At 38.8% G+C, this 17,235-nt stretch overlaps 1 protein-coding gene across 1 annotated transcript; it reads left to right on the plus strand.

Moving 5' to 3' along the window:
* Nucleotides 1–15,138: 15,138 nt before the first annotated feature.
* LOC119078381 (U1 small nuclear ribonucleoprotein A-like) lies at nt 15,139–15,795 on the plus strand. The gene is made up of 3 exons (XM_037185883.1): nt 15,139–15,286; nt 15,349–15,560; nt 15,622–15,795. The coding sequence occupies exons 1-3, from the start codon at nt 15,139–15,141 to the stop codon at nt 15,793–15,795; spliced, it is 534 nt and encodes a 177-aa protein (XP_037041778.1).
* Nucleotides 15,796–17,235: the final 1,440 nt, after the last annotated feature.

A 17,235-nucleotide genomic window follows, 5' to 3' on the forward strand; every position in this document is an offset into this window, starting at 1 on the left:
GATTAACCCCAATAAGACAAAGATGATTTTATTCACCAGAAAACAAAAAATTTCAGGAATCAAAGTACCAACAATAAAAGGGGTACCTATCCTACATGTATTAAAAGTGAAGTATCTAGGCATTATCTTAGACTACAGGTTGCTATGGATCGATAACTTAGATGAAAGACTACAAAAAGCAACTATCGCCCTATGGCAATGTAGGAAAGCATATGGAAAATCATGGGGCCTATCTCCTAAAGTAATGTTTTGGATTTACACAACCGTAATCAGACCGTCCCTAACGTACGCCTCCTTCCTCTGGAACCATATTTGCAAAAATCAACAGGTCTTAAATAAACTCAACAAATTCCAAAGAATGGCATGTAAAGCCATGACAGGATCTTGGAAATCAACACCAACCGCAGCACTAGAGGCAATTATCAACCCAACCCCGTTAAATATATACATCGAAACAGAAGCATTATGCACCTTAAGTAGAATAACTAGACATCAGAGAATCAGAGAAACTGAGCATTCTAAAATCTGGTTTGTAACTCTGAAAATGGAGCCGTCATTAGCTATGCCGTCTGACAAGATAATAACCAAATACATTTTCGAAAGGAAGTTTAACATCAGGATCTCATCTAGGGAAGAATGGCAAGACGGTAGCCTAAAAATAGAGGGTAAGGTGATATACACAGATGGTTCTCTTATTAAGAAATCAGCAGGAGCGGGAGTGTACTGCAACGAACCTAAAACTGAAATATCCATCCCTTTGGGACAATACTCATCTATCTTCTTAGCAGAGGTAAGAGCTATAATAGAAAGTTGTCACTTCATCACTAGTGATATGACAAACGAACAAAAAATAGCAATATGCACAGACAGCCAAAGCGCAATAAAGGCCCTATCATCTCATCGTTTCACATCAGCTCTAACAGTAGAATGCTTACAAATCCTGAATAGTTTATCCACAACAAAATGCATCGATCTCATTTGGGTACTGTAATATCGGGTAGGACAAGTAATAATATATGTGTTTACAGTATTGCTGTATCAGTATAACTGAACTCATTTATTGACATTATGATCACAGTGTACTACGATACTACATCCACTTCCTCGTTTTCTCTTCTTTTCATCTAACGTTATAAACAATACTAATCAAGTTACGATTAGCCACGAATTACTAATTATACAAATCAATGACAATATTATTATCAAATAATCAACTGCTGACATTATCTACTCCATTGTTTCCTTCTTGTTTCATTGTTTTTTTTTTTTAATTCCATGGGCTCCAGTCCTCGACTCTTGACCAAAAGCGTCTGTAAGCGTCTTGCAAGCGTCTTCATAGCAGATGTACGGTGCAAATCTGAACAGAAAAAAATTCTTTGAAAGTACATTCCACCTTTAAAAATTTAACTTATGAAGTCAGTTTTGTAACTTAAATAACATTCCTCCTTTATTCAACTCCTGATTCAACACTTCTAACAAACGACGTAATCTTACAGACACAATTCCTGGCTCTTAAGCTCAATCCTATCAGTCAATAGCCTTTTTTTACCTTAACAAAGTCCATGCTTCATTCAGCCTGACCTACAAAAATTAGTCCTAACATTCAATCTAATACAGGACCTTTGTCCTCAACGGAACTTAATCCAGGACCTTTGTCCTCGACGGAATTTAATCCAGGACCTTTGTCCTCAACGGAATTTAATCCAGGACCTTTGCCCTCAACGGAATTTAATCCAGGACCTTTGTCCTCAACGGAATTTAATCCAGGACCTTTGTCCTCAACTGAATTTAATCCAGCGATCCTTTGACCGCGCCACGGATCTAATCCAGGACCTTTGTCCTCAACGGAATTTAATCCAGCGATCCTTTGACCGCGCCACGGAATTCAATCCAACTCATCGCGGAGTTCAATCTAACGCTCAGTTGCTATCACCTTCATCAAACGGAATTTAATCCCATTTCAACAATAATTCCAATTCCTTTCGTCTGCAATAATGAAATCCAATTTCAGACCCTTGCCTGCAACAACTCTCTCACATCCCTCTTCCAGCAATCAGCAATTCAAGAAGTGCCAATTCAAAATTCACGAAGCTTAATTCTAACCAAGCTTTCCGAAATTGAATCATACTCTCAGAAAACATTAAACACCACAATTCAAATCAAATCCAGAAAATAACTTCCTGCTTTTCTGATCCGAGGCTGTTCAAGGCCGTTGCTCTCAACAAAATAAGTCTGAACTTTCAGCCTCAACGAAAACAGGCAAATAACACTAGAGAGCAACCATCTCGTTACTGAACACCAAAACACTAGAGAGCAACGCCATTACTGCTTTTGCTTTACTCTTTTATTCCTACCCGTCTATACTCCTTTCTCTTCTTTTCATTCTATTCTTCCTTCTCGCACTCATTCTATTCAGACTCAGTGAACCGGAATTCAATCCCACCCCACTTTAAGCGAATTATAACGAAACTAAACTCTCTTTTCATAAATGCTAACTCTTTGCTCCTCGAAATCAAACATTCCGAACTTCTCTCTCAAGCAACTCGCGTCACGAAATCGAATTCTACGCTTCTTCAGGCTCGCTTTCAGAAACTTAATCCGAAACTGCGTAATAAATCTAACTACTAGCTCACACTAGGCTCCAAAATTTAATCCTGACATCGCATTCTGACACTTAATTCTAATCCCGAAACCTTTTTCTTTAATCCAGCCTCAAAACTTTTCCTCTTCGCGGCACTGAAGCTAAACTCTTGCCTTGCTAACGAAATTCAATTCCCGTTAATCACTCTATCAGCCAGTGATTTCAAATTAAACTTCAAGCTCATTAAACTCAATCCTTAACTCCCCATCTTTCTCCAAATTACTACTTTACAGTCCCGATCTAAACAGAAAGCTTTTCTTTCCTCAAAGCACATTCATTTAACCCTAAGCCTCATGCGCATCGAAATTCAATTCTACGCCTCTTGCGTTCCGAGATTCAACTCAACGCTTCCAGTTTTCCGAGATTCAACTCTAAGCCTCATGCGTTCTGAAATTTAATTCTACGCTTCTTGCTCACGCTCTCTTGTGCTACGAAATTTAATCCTGCACTTCTAACTTTCCAAGATTCAATTCTAAGCCCGTCAGCATTCCGAAACTTAATCCTGTACTGATTTTCAACCTCGGATTCGAAATTCAACTCTGCGACTCGTTTCTCTTAATCAGCTGAAACCGATACCTCTTCTTCAAACTTAAAAGTACTCGACTGCTTCTTCAGACTCACCGAATCGGTCGTCTTATTCCTTTCTTCAACACTACCTATGAGATCAACTCGCATTCATTCAAATCTAAAAGACATTTCACAAACACACCACTTTTGTAAATCCAAGTTACTCTTTCTTTCAATAACTCAAACGTTGCTTTCCCTACTCAGACCTTCTACCAGCTTATACTCTTCAAACGCGTTACAACCACCAGAGGTCAGTACACCCTTACGCTGATAAGCTTCCAAATCTTCACCGGAAATTCATTAAACCGTCACGAAATTTAAGCCTTCGAACAGAATTTTACCTGAAATCACACAACCTTTAGCTAATTTACTACCTAATTTCCATGTTTCTTTACCTCAATTCAATTACTCACACTTCTTTCAAAGCAAATCAAAATTCCTTCTAAGATCAACTCAACAATCTAAATTAACCCAACAAGACTTAGCGCCGACTAACTCACTGCAAACTTTAATCTACATCCTCTGCAGCCTGAAGCCTTATCGACTCATCAGCCGACTCAACACACAGATCCGTAATCGTGATCCAACCTTTCTTTCCAAATTCCCTCCAACTCATTCACCAACGGAATTCAGTCCAAGAACTTCGTCTTCAAGTAAGCGCTCTAAAATGAATTTCACTCGCTCAACATAACAGCATCGTGTAAACTAAACTCAAAGCCTCACTCATATCAGCTATTACCACTCGTAGCACTCTTCGTTCCTCTTTTACAAAATCCAAATGCTGTTTATACTTATCTTCATTTTCATTAACTGCAATGCAAATTTGAAGTCACTGCACCGTCCATATTCGTCAATTTTCTCCTTTTAAATTGCTGCAAGCATCTTTTCAGCTGCTCCAGCATGCATCACTCCAGCTTTGATTTATCCGAACCAAATCCTGTCCATTTTTCGTTCCTATATCGCTCAATACTGTGATCTGTTCAGTCTATTCCAGTTTTCACTTCAAAGTACACATCGTCCATATTCACTCGCAAGCTCAACATTCACTAATTTTACGCTTTATGCTCCACTTCCATTACAATCCTCCGATCTCTTGCACAGTTGTCCTTTTACACATTTATCCAATAAAGTCACTTCATTTAGTCCACTTTATCGTAAGGAGGATCAAACCCTCTCTATATCGTCAGAAAAAACTGCCAGAATTTGCGCAATTTTCACAGTAACACACAGAAATCACAAAAAAAACGCTCTTGTCCTTATCTGTCTGAGTCACTTTTGGTCATTTCTTTCCTCCTTTTCATACGCAAATCGAATTGAACACCGCGTAAAATGCAGAACTGGATTGTTATTTACATTCATAAATTCACAAATTTCACACGCGTCTTGCTTTTCCGTCCATTTTTTCCAGCGTTTTCCTCAATGGCACTTTTTATGTCAGCTAGTGCTCATATTACTTTCCAAAAGTTAAAATAAATTAACGTCAAACAAAATTACACCAACAGATCCGCCATTTGCATTTTTCGTTTCAAAGTTTCGATCCTTTTTTTTCTTCAGCATAATTTAATCCACACATTTTTCAATAATCAACGTCATTCAGAATATCGCAGTACCTTAGGATTTTGTTATTCATTTAAGAGAAAATCACACGCGAATCCTTTTAATCCTCGTCGCCAATGTAATATCGGGTAGGACAAGTAATAATATATGTGTTTACAGTATTGCTGTATCAGTATAACTGAACTCATTTATTGACATTATGATCACAGTGTACTACGATACTACAGGTACCCGGCCACAGCAATACCGAGGGTAACGAAATCGCTGACAAACTTGCTAAAATAGGAGCAACAAGCATATTGGTCGGCCCTGAACCAGTCAGCGGTACGCCACACTCGCATTCCAGAAATATCGTAAACACAATAAGAGCAAACAAGTTTAGAAGCCACTGGCTTACTATCCCCACTTGTCGTCAGGCAAAGAGCTGTATAAGGATCAGTATAAGAAACTCTAAATTTCTACTGAACGTCAGCCGAACGAGACTAAAAATATTTACTGGCGTAACCACGGGACACTTCGGTTTTAACAAGCACTTAACTACAATAGGAAAGCGAACTGATCCAAGCTGCGATCTGTGTGGCCATCACACGGATACAGCTGAGCACTTCCTCTGCGAATGGCCGGCTTTTATAACAAAAAGAAGGATTCACTTAGGTGGGTACACTATCAGGTATGACCTGATTAAAAACTTACATCCAAAGGACATCCTGAACTTCATTGCAAGTACAGGGAGGTTTGAACCAACAGTAAATGACTAACCCAACGTTACAGCTAGCACAATGGGCCCAAACGGTGGCCCCCGTGCGTGTTTTACTTAGTAAAACAGCTGCATTTATTTAAAAAAAAATTGACAGCTGAATTGCCTTTTAGGATGTGATTTGCGTCTTGTATTTATTTTGATTGTTCTTTTTGATCGCACTTGTTTGAGAATTTCTTTTCACCGAAATCAAACTGGTGTCCTTTCTTGAACACATGATGAACCAGTGCTGTTTTTTTGTTATTTTTCCCAATGTTAACCAAGTCCGTCTTGTGTTCCTTCGTTCGATCATCGAGCCAACGACACGTGCAGCCCACGTAGCCTCTCGGACAGTTTCGGCAAGGTATATTGTAGACTAGGTTAGAGCATTGGCCCGGGCGCAATTTCTGTTTCATGTTGGAAAACATTCTCTTAACTTGGTTGAAAGGACGAGAAGCTATCTTTATGTCCGGTGCATATTTTCCAATCTGTTTCGAGACTGTTTCACTTAAGCCTGGAACGTACGTCATTCCTGCGAAGCGAGTCTTTTTTGGTGGTTGAGCTGCCGGCGTAACGTAAAAATTTATTTAAAAAAAAAATACATTCACAATTTTTTTCTAGGATGTGTAATACAATAAGCTTTGTACAATTTAGTGTACAGATCTATGGTGTCCACTCATGAGTTCTTTAGAACATCAGATCCAAAAAGATTCATCACATTGATTTAACATACCAACGACAAACACATCCTAGACAGAAGACAAAACACAAATCTCCTGAAACAACATCTAGCTACTTACTTCCTTAGATCTGAATTCGGAAATAAATTTCAAATTAGATTTTGTACTTCATTGCGTTTCATATTCTCTTGTGCCATTATCCATTTCCATCTCGTTATCGATAACACAGAGATATGTAAGTAAATCATTTTTTGTTGTTGGAATCAAATTGTTTTTTGTAAGATGTCCGTAAATTATGACCCCCTCCACCCCTCCCGTCCAACACCGTCCGGTTTGAGCATACTTCCCCCCTCCCCCTAGCCGCGGACGTCATTTATGAACGGCCCCTAAAGTATGTCACACTAAAATAACGTTATGCACTAATTTTTCCGAAGCCCTAATACGTCCGCAACCATAATACAGCTATAACCCGTATGTGCCCGTCACCATAATGCTTCCCACCTAGCCCAAGTGCGGCAAAAAGCAATTTTAATGAAAGTATTCATATTCATTTTAAAAATTGCACATAGCGCAATTACGAAAGCCCGTACGAAGTACCCCTTAAATAAAACAAAAATTTTCGAAGTAATTTTAGGAACCCAAATTCGAAACTTTTTCTATCACCATGTCCATATGCGTGATATATGGAATGCCTGAAACACCCCACACACATAACAAATTACTTCTCTGTTAACAGAAACTCTCTATGTACCATTTTTGCCAAAATTTACTAAAATCCAATTCGCCGGTAGCCATTTTGTTAGGAGACCGGAAGTAGTTGTGACGATTTACATTCGTTAATACCATTCAAACAAAAAAAAAACATGAAATTCGGTCAAAATTTACTCGAGATATTGTCAAAATACACCACGTTCACTGTACTGCCAAGTAGCCAGATATGAGCTCACTCCAAGGGACCTAGCTCACGCTCCGGTCAACCAAATTTCATAAAAAAATTTCCCTGATTGGTTCGTTCAAACAGAAATAGTCGAAATCCGTACAAATTTGGCCGACCTACAAGCAAAAACTGCTTCCCGCCCTGTACCTGGCTCACATCATGGGCTCTAACTCAGGAGTCGGTCATCCGATTTCTATAAACTTTTTTTTGTCGATTGGTATTGTAAATACCTTTCATTTGATGTATAACTTACAAGAGTAGCGTTTCAAATGCCGTAGATATCTTCGAAAAACCCAAAAACACTTATAGGGCCAAAGCTCAGGAGTGGTCTACCCAAATATGTCCATTTTCATATGGGGTCTTGTCATTGTCATTATCTATCAGGAAAAAAAAGAATTTTTGAAATCGGTTGAGTTTTACTCAAGGGCAAAGTGTTTGCCTATGTTCATAGATGACGAATCCACAATAAAAATTTTGTCTGTCCGTCTGTCCTTCTGTCCGTCTGTCCGTCTGTCCGTCTGTCCGTCTGTCACGTCGATATCTTGAGTAAATCAAATCCTATTTCAAAAAATTTTTTTTTCCCTGAAAGGTAGTTGAAATTGTGAGGCTAAGTTCGAAGATGGGCGAGTTTGGGTCGACCCCTCCCGAGTTGGGGCCCCATAAGTGCTTTAACGTTTTCCAAAGATTTCTCATCAAATGAAAGGTATTTACAATACCGATCGACAAAAAAAAAGTTTATGGAAATCGGATGACCGACCCGTTTGTTAGACCCCTTGGTGTGAACTAGGTGCAGGGCGGCAAGCCGTTTTTGCTTGTAGGTTGGCCAAATTTGAACGTATTTAGATGGATTTTGCTTCAATAGATAGGTATTGACCGTACCAATAAGGGAAAAAAAAATCATGAAATTCGGTTCACCGGAGCGTGAGCTAGGTCTCTTGGAGTGAGCTTATATGAGGCTACTCGGCCGTACAGTGAAGGTGGTGTTTTTTGTTAATATCTCGAGTAAAATTTGACCGAATTTCATGAATTTTTCTTTGTTTGAAAGGTATTAATAAATGTGAATCGTCAGTACTATTTCAGGTCTCCTAATAAAATGGCCGTCGGCCGCCATTTTGGATTTTTGTAAAAACCATATAAATCGGTGAAAATGATACTTACAAAGTTACTGATCAGTGGGAAGTGATTGGTTATGTGTGTGTGGTGTTTCAAGGATCCCAAATATGGATATCTATATATAAATATATATATAGCTATATTTAGCAATATTGAGCTATATAACGGTATAGATAGTTATTTTGAGCTATATACTAGCATATTTATCAGTAAATTGTTTATTTATAGGTAAATATAGGTTAATATAGGACTGAGGAAATTTTAGGTCAATTTTAAATTTGTGTTACGTTTGGAAGGAACATCGTACGGGGCTTCGTAATTGCGCTATGTGCAATTTTTAAGACGTAAGAATTTTACTTTACCGACGTTTACGGGCTCAGTAGACTTACGTTAAGAGTAGGGCGACGGACGAACTAGGGTCACGTGCGCAATAGATGTACGGGTTCGTACGGGGCTCAGTCGCAGCAAACGCTCCGACTGTTCTGACGGCTCGTTTTTATTGTGGATTCGTCATCTACAATCATAGACAAATGTGTGGGGATTTAAGTGAAACATAATGATGTTTCACTGTTCCACAAGTGAGAATGCTGCTAAAGAGAAAGATGTGTTCTCGTTGAGAGCAGAAAATATTCTGTTTTATTTGACGTATAACAATCTCTTATATAGGAATACAAAATGATATAAACACAAAATGGTTGACGAAGTGTCAAATATAAAATGTCGGAAATTTATGATAAAATAAGTCTGATTCTAAAGTGAGTGTGTTTCATGCACGCGTAAATGTATTTGATGCAATGACGATGAATGATGTGGAGTGACGCCACAAATGCTTTGCTCTTACCGTCTGCTTCGAATTCCACATGTTACAAACGGCATGGTGTTCTTATAAGCCCCCAGTACTTCGTAAGGGGCTAACAACTCATTTGACACTATTTTGAGAGAAGAACCCGTTATTTGACACTGATCTATAGAAAATGTATGTTGGCTGAGTGGACTGGTAGAATAAGTTTTGTGCATCTAATAACAAAAGCAGCAACTCAATTCTGTGCCAATCGTTGCCGTGTTGATGACATCACAACGTCCATTCACACGAGAAAGCTTCGGAAAAGTTAATAATCAACGACTGGACCTAATGCCAGAAGAAGAAGCGATCGAATTGGTGGAAAATATTTTGGGTAGATCGTCGATGGACTCCGAGCATGTTAAGAAACTTGTGGCATCTCCACTTCTTCTATATTGCCGCGGCCTCTCCACATCTTCTCCAGTATCATCAACCGGACTCATCATGACATTTAGTTTTAGTACCAATCGTATGTTTTAAACACCGCCAAAGACTGTCCCAAGCCAGTTTGAAAAAGAGAGAAGGAAATGAAGTTTAACGAGGACGTAGCAGTAGATAAGATAGGATTAGATAGATCAATCTTAAGGTTGAATGAATCGTGAGCTGGAAGCCGAAAGAATTGGGGTTAAGGGACCAACGTTGAGGTGAAACAACACGATCAGGAAGCCAAAGGATAGAACGACTCCAGAATTCTTATTAGCTACTAGGTTAAGCTTTTAAAGGACGAATAACCTTTTGCTCAGATAGGTTCAAAAGAATGGGCAAAGCTTTATGGAAAAGAATGTTCAAAAAGAGTAACACTACCCCGTCGGGCACTGTGCACTTTGATAGGCACGGTGGTCCCGAAACGTGCAGAAATGTGCGGGTCAGAGCTCGAGGATTACCCAATGAAAGTAGATAAGTAGGTATGGCCAGTCCATACAAGTCGGAGCACATACGGATTTGCATGGCGCCACCTCAAACGAACTCATTTCTAGTGGAAATTTGCACTAGAAATGAGTTCGTTTGAGGTGGCGCCATGCAAATCCGTATGTGCTCCGGCTAGAACAAATTTGAACGTTTGGCCATACCTATCTATTTACTTTCATTGGGATTACCGGGGGCGAGCAAAGTAAAGCTTTCATACTCACCAACCCGCAGTAGCAAGCGTGGTGCTTTAATGCTAAAAACCTTCAAACGAAGCCATAACGAATTATACATTGCCACATATAATGCCAGAACATTGTCGTCAAGACAAAATATGCAAGAAATGGAAGAAGAGCTAGAAAAGACAAAATGGAATGTTGTGGGAGTGAGCGAAGTGAGAAAACCTGGAGAGGAATGCCTGAATCAGGGCATACATTCTTCTATCGAGAAAGTGACAGTCAGATGCTGATGCACGGTGTCGGATTGTTCATAAACAAGCGGTGGTCGGATCGCATAATTCACACGAAAAGCATATCCGATCGAGTGATATACGTAAGCCTGAAGATAAATAACAGATACAGTGTCAAATTAATTCAGGTTTACGCACCCACGTCCACCCATGATGACGAAGAAGTAGAAAGATTCTACGAAGATGTCGAGAAAGCTCTGGACGAAAACCCTTCACATTACCAATATCTAATCGGTGATTTCAATGCGAAGCTGGGAAAACGAGAAGAAGACTCCGAAGTTTCTGTTGGTAGTTTTAGCAACGACCAAAGAAATGAGCGTGGAAATACTTTACTCAACTTTCTACAGCAACACAATTTGTACGCAATGAATTCATTTTTTGCCGGAAAGCCTCAAGGGAAATGGACTTGGGCTAGTGCAGATGGTGTAACGAAAAATGAGATCGATTACATCATAACTGGCTGTAAGTCAACCGTTAAGAACGTTACGGTCCTAAACAATTTTTCAACAGGCAGTGATCACCGAATGGTTCGTGCAAGAGTCACGTTAAATACCAGATTTCAAAGATCACAACTAGTTCAAAAAAGTGAAAGGATTGACGTACAACGGCTTTACACACAAAATGAAGAATTTGCCACGAAAATGACTGCCGAATTAGATAACGTCAACAATCAATGTGAAACATTGGACGAATTGAATACCAAAATCGTCGATACAATAATGGGTTTCATGAAATCCAAATGCAAATCCGTCCAAGGGAAAGAATCGAAACTCAGCAGAGAAACATTAGACCTGATCGCAAGCAGAGCAGAGTTGGTAAAAAACGGAGGACGAGATTCGGTGGAATACCGGAACCTGTCTAAAAGTATCAACAAAGCAAGGAGATCAGATGAAAGAAAATATAATGTCCAATTGGCTCAAATTATAATTGAAGCTAACTGCAATATGAAAGTCCTACGGAGAAAAATGACGAACGCAAAGAAAGAAATCTTCAAATTACGAGACAAAACAGGAACGATCCAAACGGATCGAAATGCGATATTAAACATTGCAACAGAATTTTATGAGAATTTGTTTTCTTCAGCAAGACAGAGCCCAACGGAAGAAACCGAAGATAGACCAATAATAAGAAACGTGGGATCGGAGGATATGCCCGACATAACTGTTGATGAAGTCAAAGCTGCAGTAGCCAAGATGAAAAACAAAAAGTCTCACGGAGAAGATGGTGTTCCAGTGGAAGCCATTAAACTAGGTGGAGACTCATTAGGCAATCACGGCTTTGTTTAATCAATGTCTCCAATGGGAAGAAGTACCAGAAGCCTGGGAAAATGCGGTAATTACATTGCTGCATAAAAAAGGAGACATAACAAAGCTGGAAAATTACCGACCCATAAGCCTATTGTCAACACTCTACAAGTTGTTTATGAAAATCATTACGAAGAGGAACACTAACAAGTTCGACTTCTACCAACCTGTTGAACAAGCTGCTTTCAGATCTGGTTTCAGCACAAACGACCGTTTGCAGGTGATGAGAACGCTTATTGAGAAGTGTCGTGAATACAACATCGACATAGTCTTGCTATTCATAGACTTCGAAAAAGCTTTCGATTCAGTGGAAACATGGTCGATATTGGACGCATTAGACGAATGTAGAGTAGACTCAAGGTACTCCAACACAATTCGATATGTGTACAAAAATGCTACTTCATGTATAAAACTTCATAAGAGCACGGAGAAATTCAGAATTGGCCGAGGTGTAAGGCAGGGTGACACCATTTCACCGAAATTATTCACGGCGATTCTGCAGAGTATTTTTAGGAAGTTAAACTGGAGTAAAATGGGAATAAATATAAATGGAGAGTACCTGAGCAATCTCCGCTTCGCTGATGACATTGTACCGATAGCAGCGAATCTAGGTCAGGCTCAGCTTATGCTACAACAGTTAAGTGAAGAGGCGAGCAAAGTTGGCCTCAAGATGAACTTATCGAAAACAAAAGTCATGACCAACATCGGGGACGATAGAGAAATAAAAATTGGTGACACTGTCATTGAACGAGTCGACAGCTATGTATATCTAGGACATAAACTGAAGTTAGGTCTGGACAACCAAACTGCAGAAATAAGACGTAGGATTGGTCTTGCATGGGCAGCGTTCGGAAAACTCAGACTAATTTTCAAAAGCAAAATGAATAATAGTCTGAAACGCAAAGTCTTCGACACTTGTGTCCTTCCAGTGCTCACTTATGGAGCGGAAACGTTAACTTTAACAAAAGCATCCGAAGATAAATTGAGAGTGACACAAAGAGCCATGGAACGGAGTATGCTTGGAATAACACTCAGAGACAGAATGACGAATCAATGGATTCGACAACAAACCAGGGTCGTTGATGTCATGGAAAGAATAGCATCTCTGAAATGGAGCTGGGCGGGACATATTGCAAGAAGGACAGACGAACGTTGGACCAAAAAGATCATGAACTGGCGACCATATAAAAGACGAGCTATAGGTAGACCACCAGAGAGATGGACAAACGGAATTAAGAATATTGCAGGTACAAACTGGCAGCAAATGGCAATGGATCGTACGAAATGGAAAGAAGTTGTAGATACCTCTTCAATTTGCGAAATATTGAGAAAAGAAAAATTATTATCAAAAAATAATTTTTTTCCACAAATTCAGCTGCTGATGATGTTTTTCGCAGTCAGTGTGTCTCAAACAATACCAAGCAACGCTTTAAAATCGTGATCAAAACAGTCGACAGCTATGTGTATCTTGGCCACAAGTTTATGCCAGGTCTAGACAATCAGACTCGGTCTCGGAAAACTAGGATGATTTTCAAAATCAAAATGAACAACAGTGGTGAAGAGGAAAGTGTTTGATTCGTAAGGAGCAGAAAAGTTAACACTAACGAAAGCATCCTAGAACAAGGTCAGAGTTGCACAAAGAGCAATGGAATAGAGTATGCTTCGGATTTCGCTTAGAGATAAAATGGACGAACTCCGATCAAGCTAATGGTGGGGACAAACTGGCAGTAAATGGCAATGGATAGTTCAGAATGGAAAACAAAAGAGGCGCTCATCCAGCCGTAGATATCAACTGGCTGATTAAGAAGAAGACGAAGAACAACTCATGGTCGCGTTTCGGTATTCGCAAATCATGGTCAGAGACCTTAGAAGGAAAATCTATCAAAATCTGTAGATATAAAAAAGCATTATCATAGTTAGTATGTGAAAAATATTCTCAATCTAAATGAAGACTTTTAATATGTATTTTGTACCTCTTACGAAAGTGATGATTTTATATAAGTTTGAGCTCGCTAGGTGTGAGATGTTGGGGTAGGAGTGACTTTATTTTCTTTTTTTTTAAGGTTTTGGAAAAATCTTTTTTTTTATTTTAATTCTCTAATTTCTTGAACCTTTACTTAAGGTTAAGAAATTTAGAGAAAAATTCAATTATTTCTCTGGTGTGTTAGACAAAAGTGTACCACTATTTTTTTCATTTTCTATTTTCTCACAAAAACGAAAATCACTGCTCCCCAATAACCCCTAACGTCAACTGGGGAGTTTAAACTTACGAAAATCATAACTATGCTAAGTCTTTGATAGGTTTCCGTGCATTTTACATTATGTCCGTCCGTTAATTAAATAAAATCAAAAAGTATATAATTAGTACAACCCGGCCGAAGGCCGGGAATCAGTGCTAGTTTTGTAGATAGATTTAAAAAAAAGTAGAATTGACAAAAAAAAAAATTACAGGAACAAAACTTCATCCAAGAGGTATGATTCTGAAAACGAAAATTCCGTCGACTATACGTCTATACATTTTCTACAATTTTCGCCAGAAAGTTTAATCTTCTAAGTATTTAAGACAGTAACAAAAATGCAAGAAAAAGAATCAGTCAATTCTCTTTACCGATTTATTGGAATATCTGGGAATCCAGGACAAAACAGTCGACAAAAAGCTAAACAGGTCTTACTAGTTTAGTACATTTAATTGGAATGAAAAACATCGTTGGTTTACAATCAAGGCATACTAAATAATCTTGTACAGGCGAACACTTCGATCCAAAAAGAAGTTATTCAATCTTTGTAATTCAACAAGATTTGTGTTCAACGGTAAGCCACTTTCCGCAACCAAATTCGTAAGTATTTGAGTAATGAATTTTTCTGCTTCACATTTTTTCGCGTGCTGTTTTGTCAGCATAGTAGTTGGACATATCCTCCTGCGTCCTCTCCCACGCTTGATAAAAGTGTATGAAATTCATTGGACGAGTGAGCGACTTACTCGTAAAATAATCTTTTACATCGCGTAAAATAGGGTTTAAAATTTCCTAACAACTCACTTTTTTGCCAACTTTTTCACCAGAAAATCAACTATTTTCGTTATTTTTACTCACTTTTCCACTTTTTTACTTTAAAATTTGCGAATCCCTGAAAATAGGAAATTCCAATTCAATACTAGGGAGGGAATGTGTCCGAAAATTGGGAACTTTAGATGCCTCTCTGTTGCATAAAACGTTGTGTGAATCTCGGTGCAAATTACTTTATTATGCTCACGATGTGATGTATAGTATGGTTTTCAGGCTCGTGTCATAATTACACATCTAGAGTCTAATAAAGTACTTTGCAGTTGATGTCATAAATAACTATTTCGACTCATGTAGCAAGTAAATTTTCTCATTATAGATTATAATGGCTAATCCCCCGAACAAAATGCCCTTCATCGGCAATTTGCCAAACGATGTTGCCAAGGCATCAAACAAGAAAAATTTGAGATGCCAGGCATTTGTGCGCTTTGAGCAAATCCAGCACGCAATTACTTCGAAAATCCAATTACAAAGTAAAAGCATTACATTGTTCATTGCTACGCTAAGTAATCTTCAATTAATCTTTTGATAATAGGCTTTCCGGTTTACGGCAAACCAACGCGAATTGGATTCGCAAGGAAAGATAGTTTGAGAAACGATGGTAAGAAGAGCAAGAAGAAGAAAACCAATTCTACAGAAAAACCGGCCGAAACGGTCGTTTCGATACCGCGAACGGAACCGCAAGCTAACAAAACTTTGTATGTTAGACGCCTTCCGAAACTCATGCTACCATCCGAATTGTCCGCAGTACATTCTATCCACTTTTCCTTTAACTATTTCCCATAGTAAATATTTTCCCTCTCTCTAGATGTTCACTCATTTGCCTGGATTTAAGGAGATTCGTCGTGTGCCCAATCGATCAGACATGGTGTTCGTCGAATTTCAAAGTGTGGAGGACAGCACACATGCAAAACAGCACTTGCTGAAGGTGAAATTGCCGGGAGCGCCACGAGATATTCAAGTCGAATATGCTCGAAAATAATCTGAAATGATTGATAAAAATAGGACTGCCCAGCTCGTTGCTGGAGTGGTGAAACCGCCATAAGGTTAACGAGCCGAGACAGGTGGTTTGGAAACCCTGTCAATAGGGAATATAAATTTTAGTTATTAGAGATACAGGGAAAATTGAAATTCGATAAGTTTGTTTTGGTTTGTAATTGATTGCAAAATAATTTGGTTCAACAAATGAAAATTTAGATTTTTTTTCGCAACAACAACGAAATACTTAAATAAAAAAATCTAGATGTTCACTTGTTAAACAAATTTTGTGTGACATCATTTGCAAACCACAACAACTCCCAATACAGAAAACATCTTTTTGCACAGGAAACCTCGGCCTGTAGAGACGCCACAGTTTTCTTTTCAGTACTTCTTCTATGTGTTTACTTTGTCGTGAAATATGTTCACTATCCATTAAATGTTGGCCGATGCTATTCGCACCCGGGTGCGATTAGCCAAACAACACAGCTGATGCTATTCGCACCCGGGTGTGATTAGCCAAACAACACAGTCGATGCTAATCGCACCAAATACCACTTTAATCGCACCCGGGTGCGATTAGTCAAACAACACCGTTGATGCTATTCGCACCCGGTTGCTAATAGCCGTGCAACACAGCTCATGCTATTCGCACCCGAATTTGGCCAACCGAACTTTTTTTGGCGCGTCTATTTATTATGAATACAATAATTACAACACAATGAAGAAGTGTTATTCATAACATTTATATGAAATTTCCGCGCTCTTCAATATCGAACGTTCCCTTTTCGATACCGAAAAATTTTCGGTTCCGTGGTGAAACATGTTTGTGTCAAATGTTGTGACAATCTTAACGTAAATATGCTTAACGTCCGTTTAGTTCAATTATTATTTTGATTGCCAAAATATTTACGAATAATTATTTTACTATTACGGTTACGGTGCTGCACGCGATTTCAGGTACTGCACCTTTCTTGCAATAGTTTTCCAGTAATGATCGAAATTTTACAGAATGGAATTCGCCGTTGGACACACTTTCGATTCACATGAAGCTTTCATCGCATCGAAAAACCGATATGAAGAATCATCCAATACTGTGCTAACAATATCTCGGTCCGATTTGATAAGTAAATCTGATCAACTGTCCGAATTATTCAAATATCTCCGGTTTAACTTATCGTGTAAAGCGGGACAAGAACGAAAATGCCAGAGTAAAGGCATGCGGACATCTTCAACTTCTAAACGAAATTGTCCGTTTGAGGTTAGGTCAAAAAGAGATTGCGTGATTTCTACATCAAGTAAACAATTCCGTATTCGTTTTGTAGGTCAAAATAGTACTTTGTGGGGGGAAGTACATAATCAAGAAGTCACACTATCGTCCCCGATGTTGGTCATGACTTTTGTTTTCGATAAGTTCATCTTGAGGCCAACTTTGCTTGCCTCT

Source organism: Bradysia coprophila, unplaced genomic scaffold (genome assembly GCF_014529535.1).
Source record: "Bradysia coprophila strain Holo2 unplaced genomic scaffold, BU_Bcop_v1 contig_250, whole genome shotgun sequence".
In the NCBI taxonomy this organism is placed as follows: Eukaryota; Metazoa; Arthropoda; class Insecta; order Diptera; family Sciaridae; genus Bradysia; species Bradysia coprophila.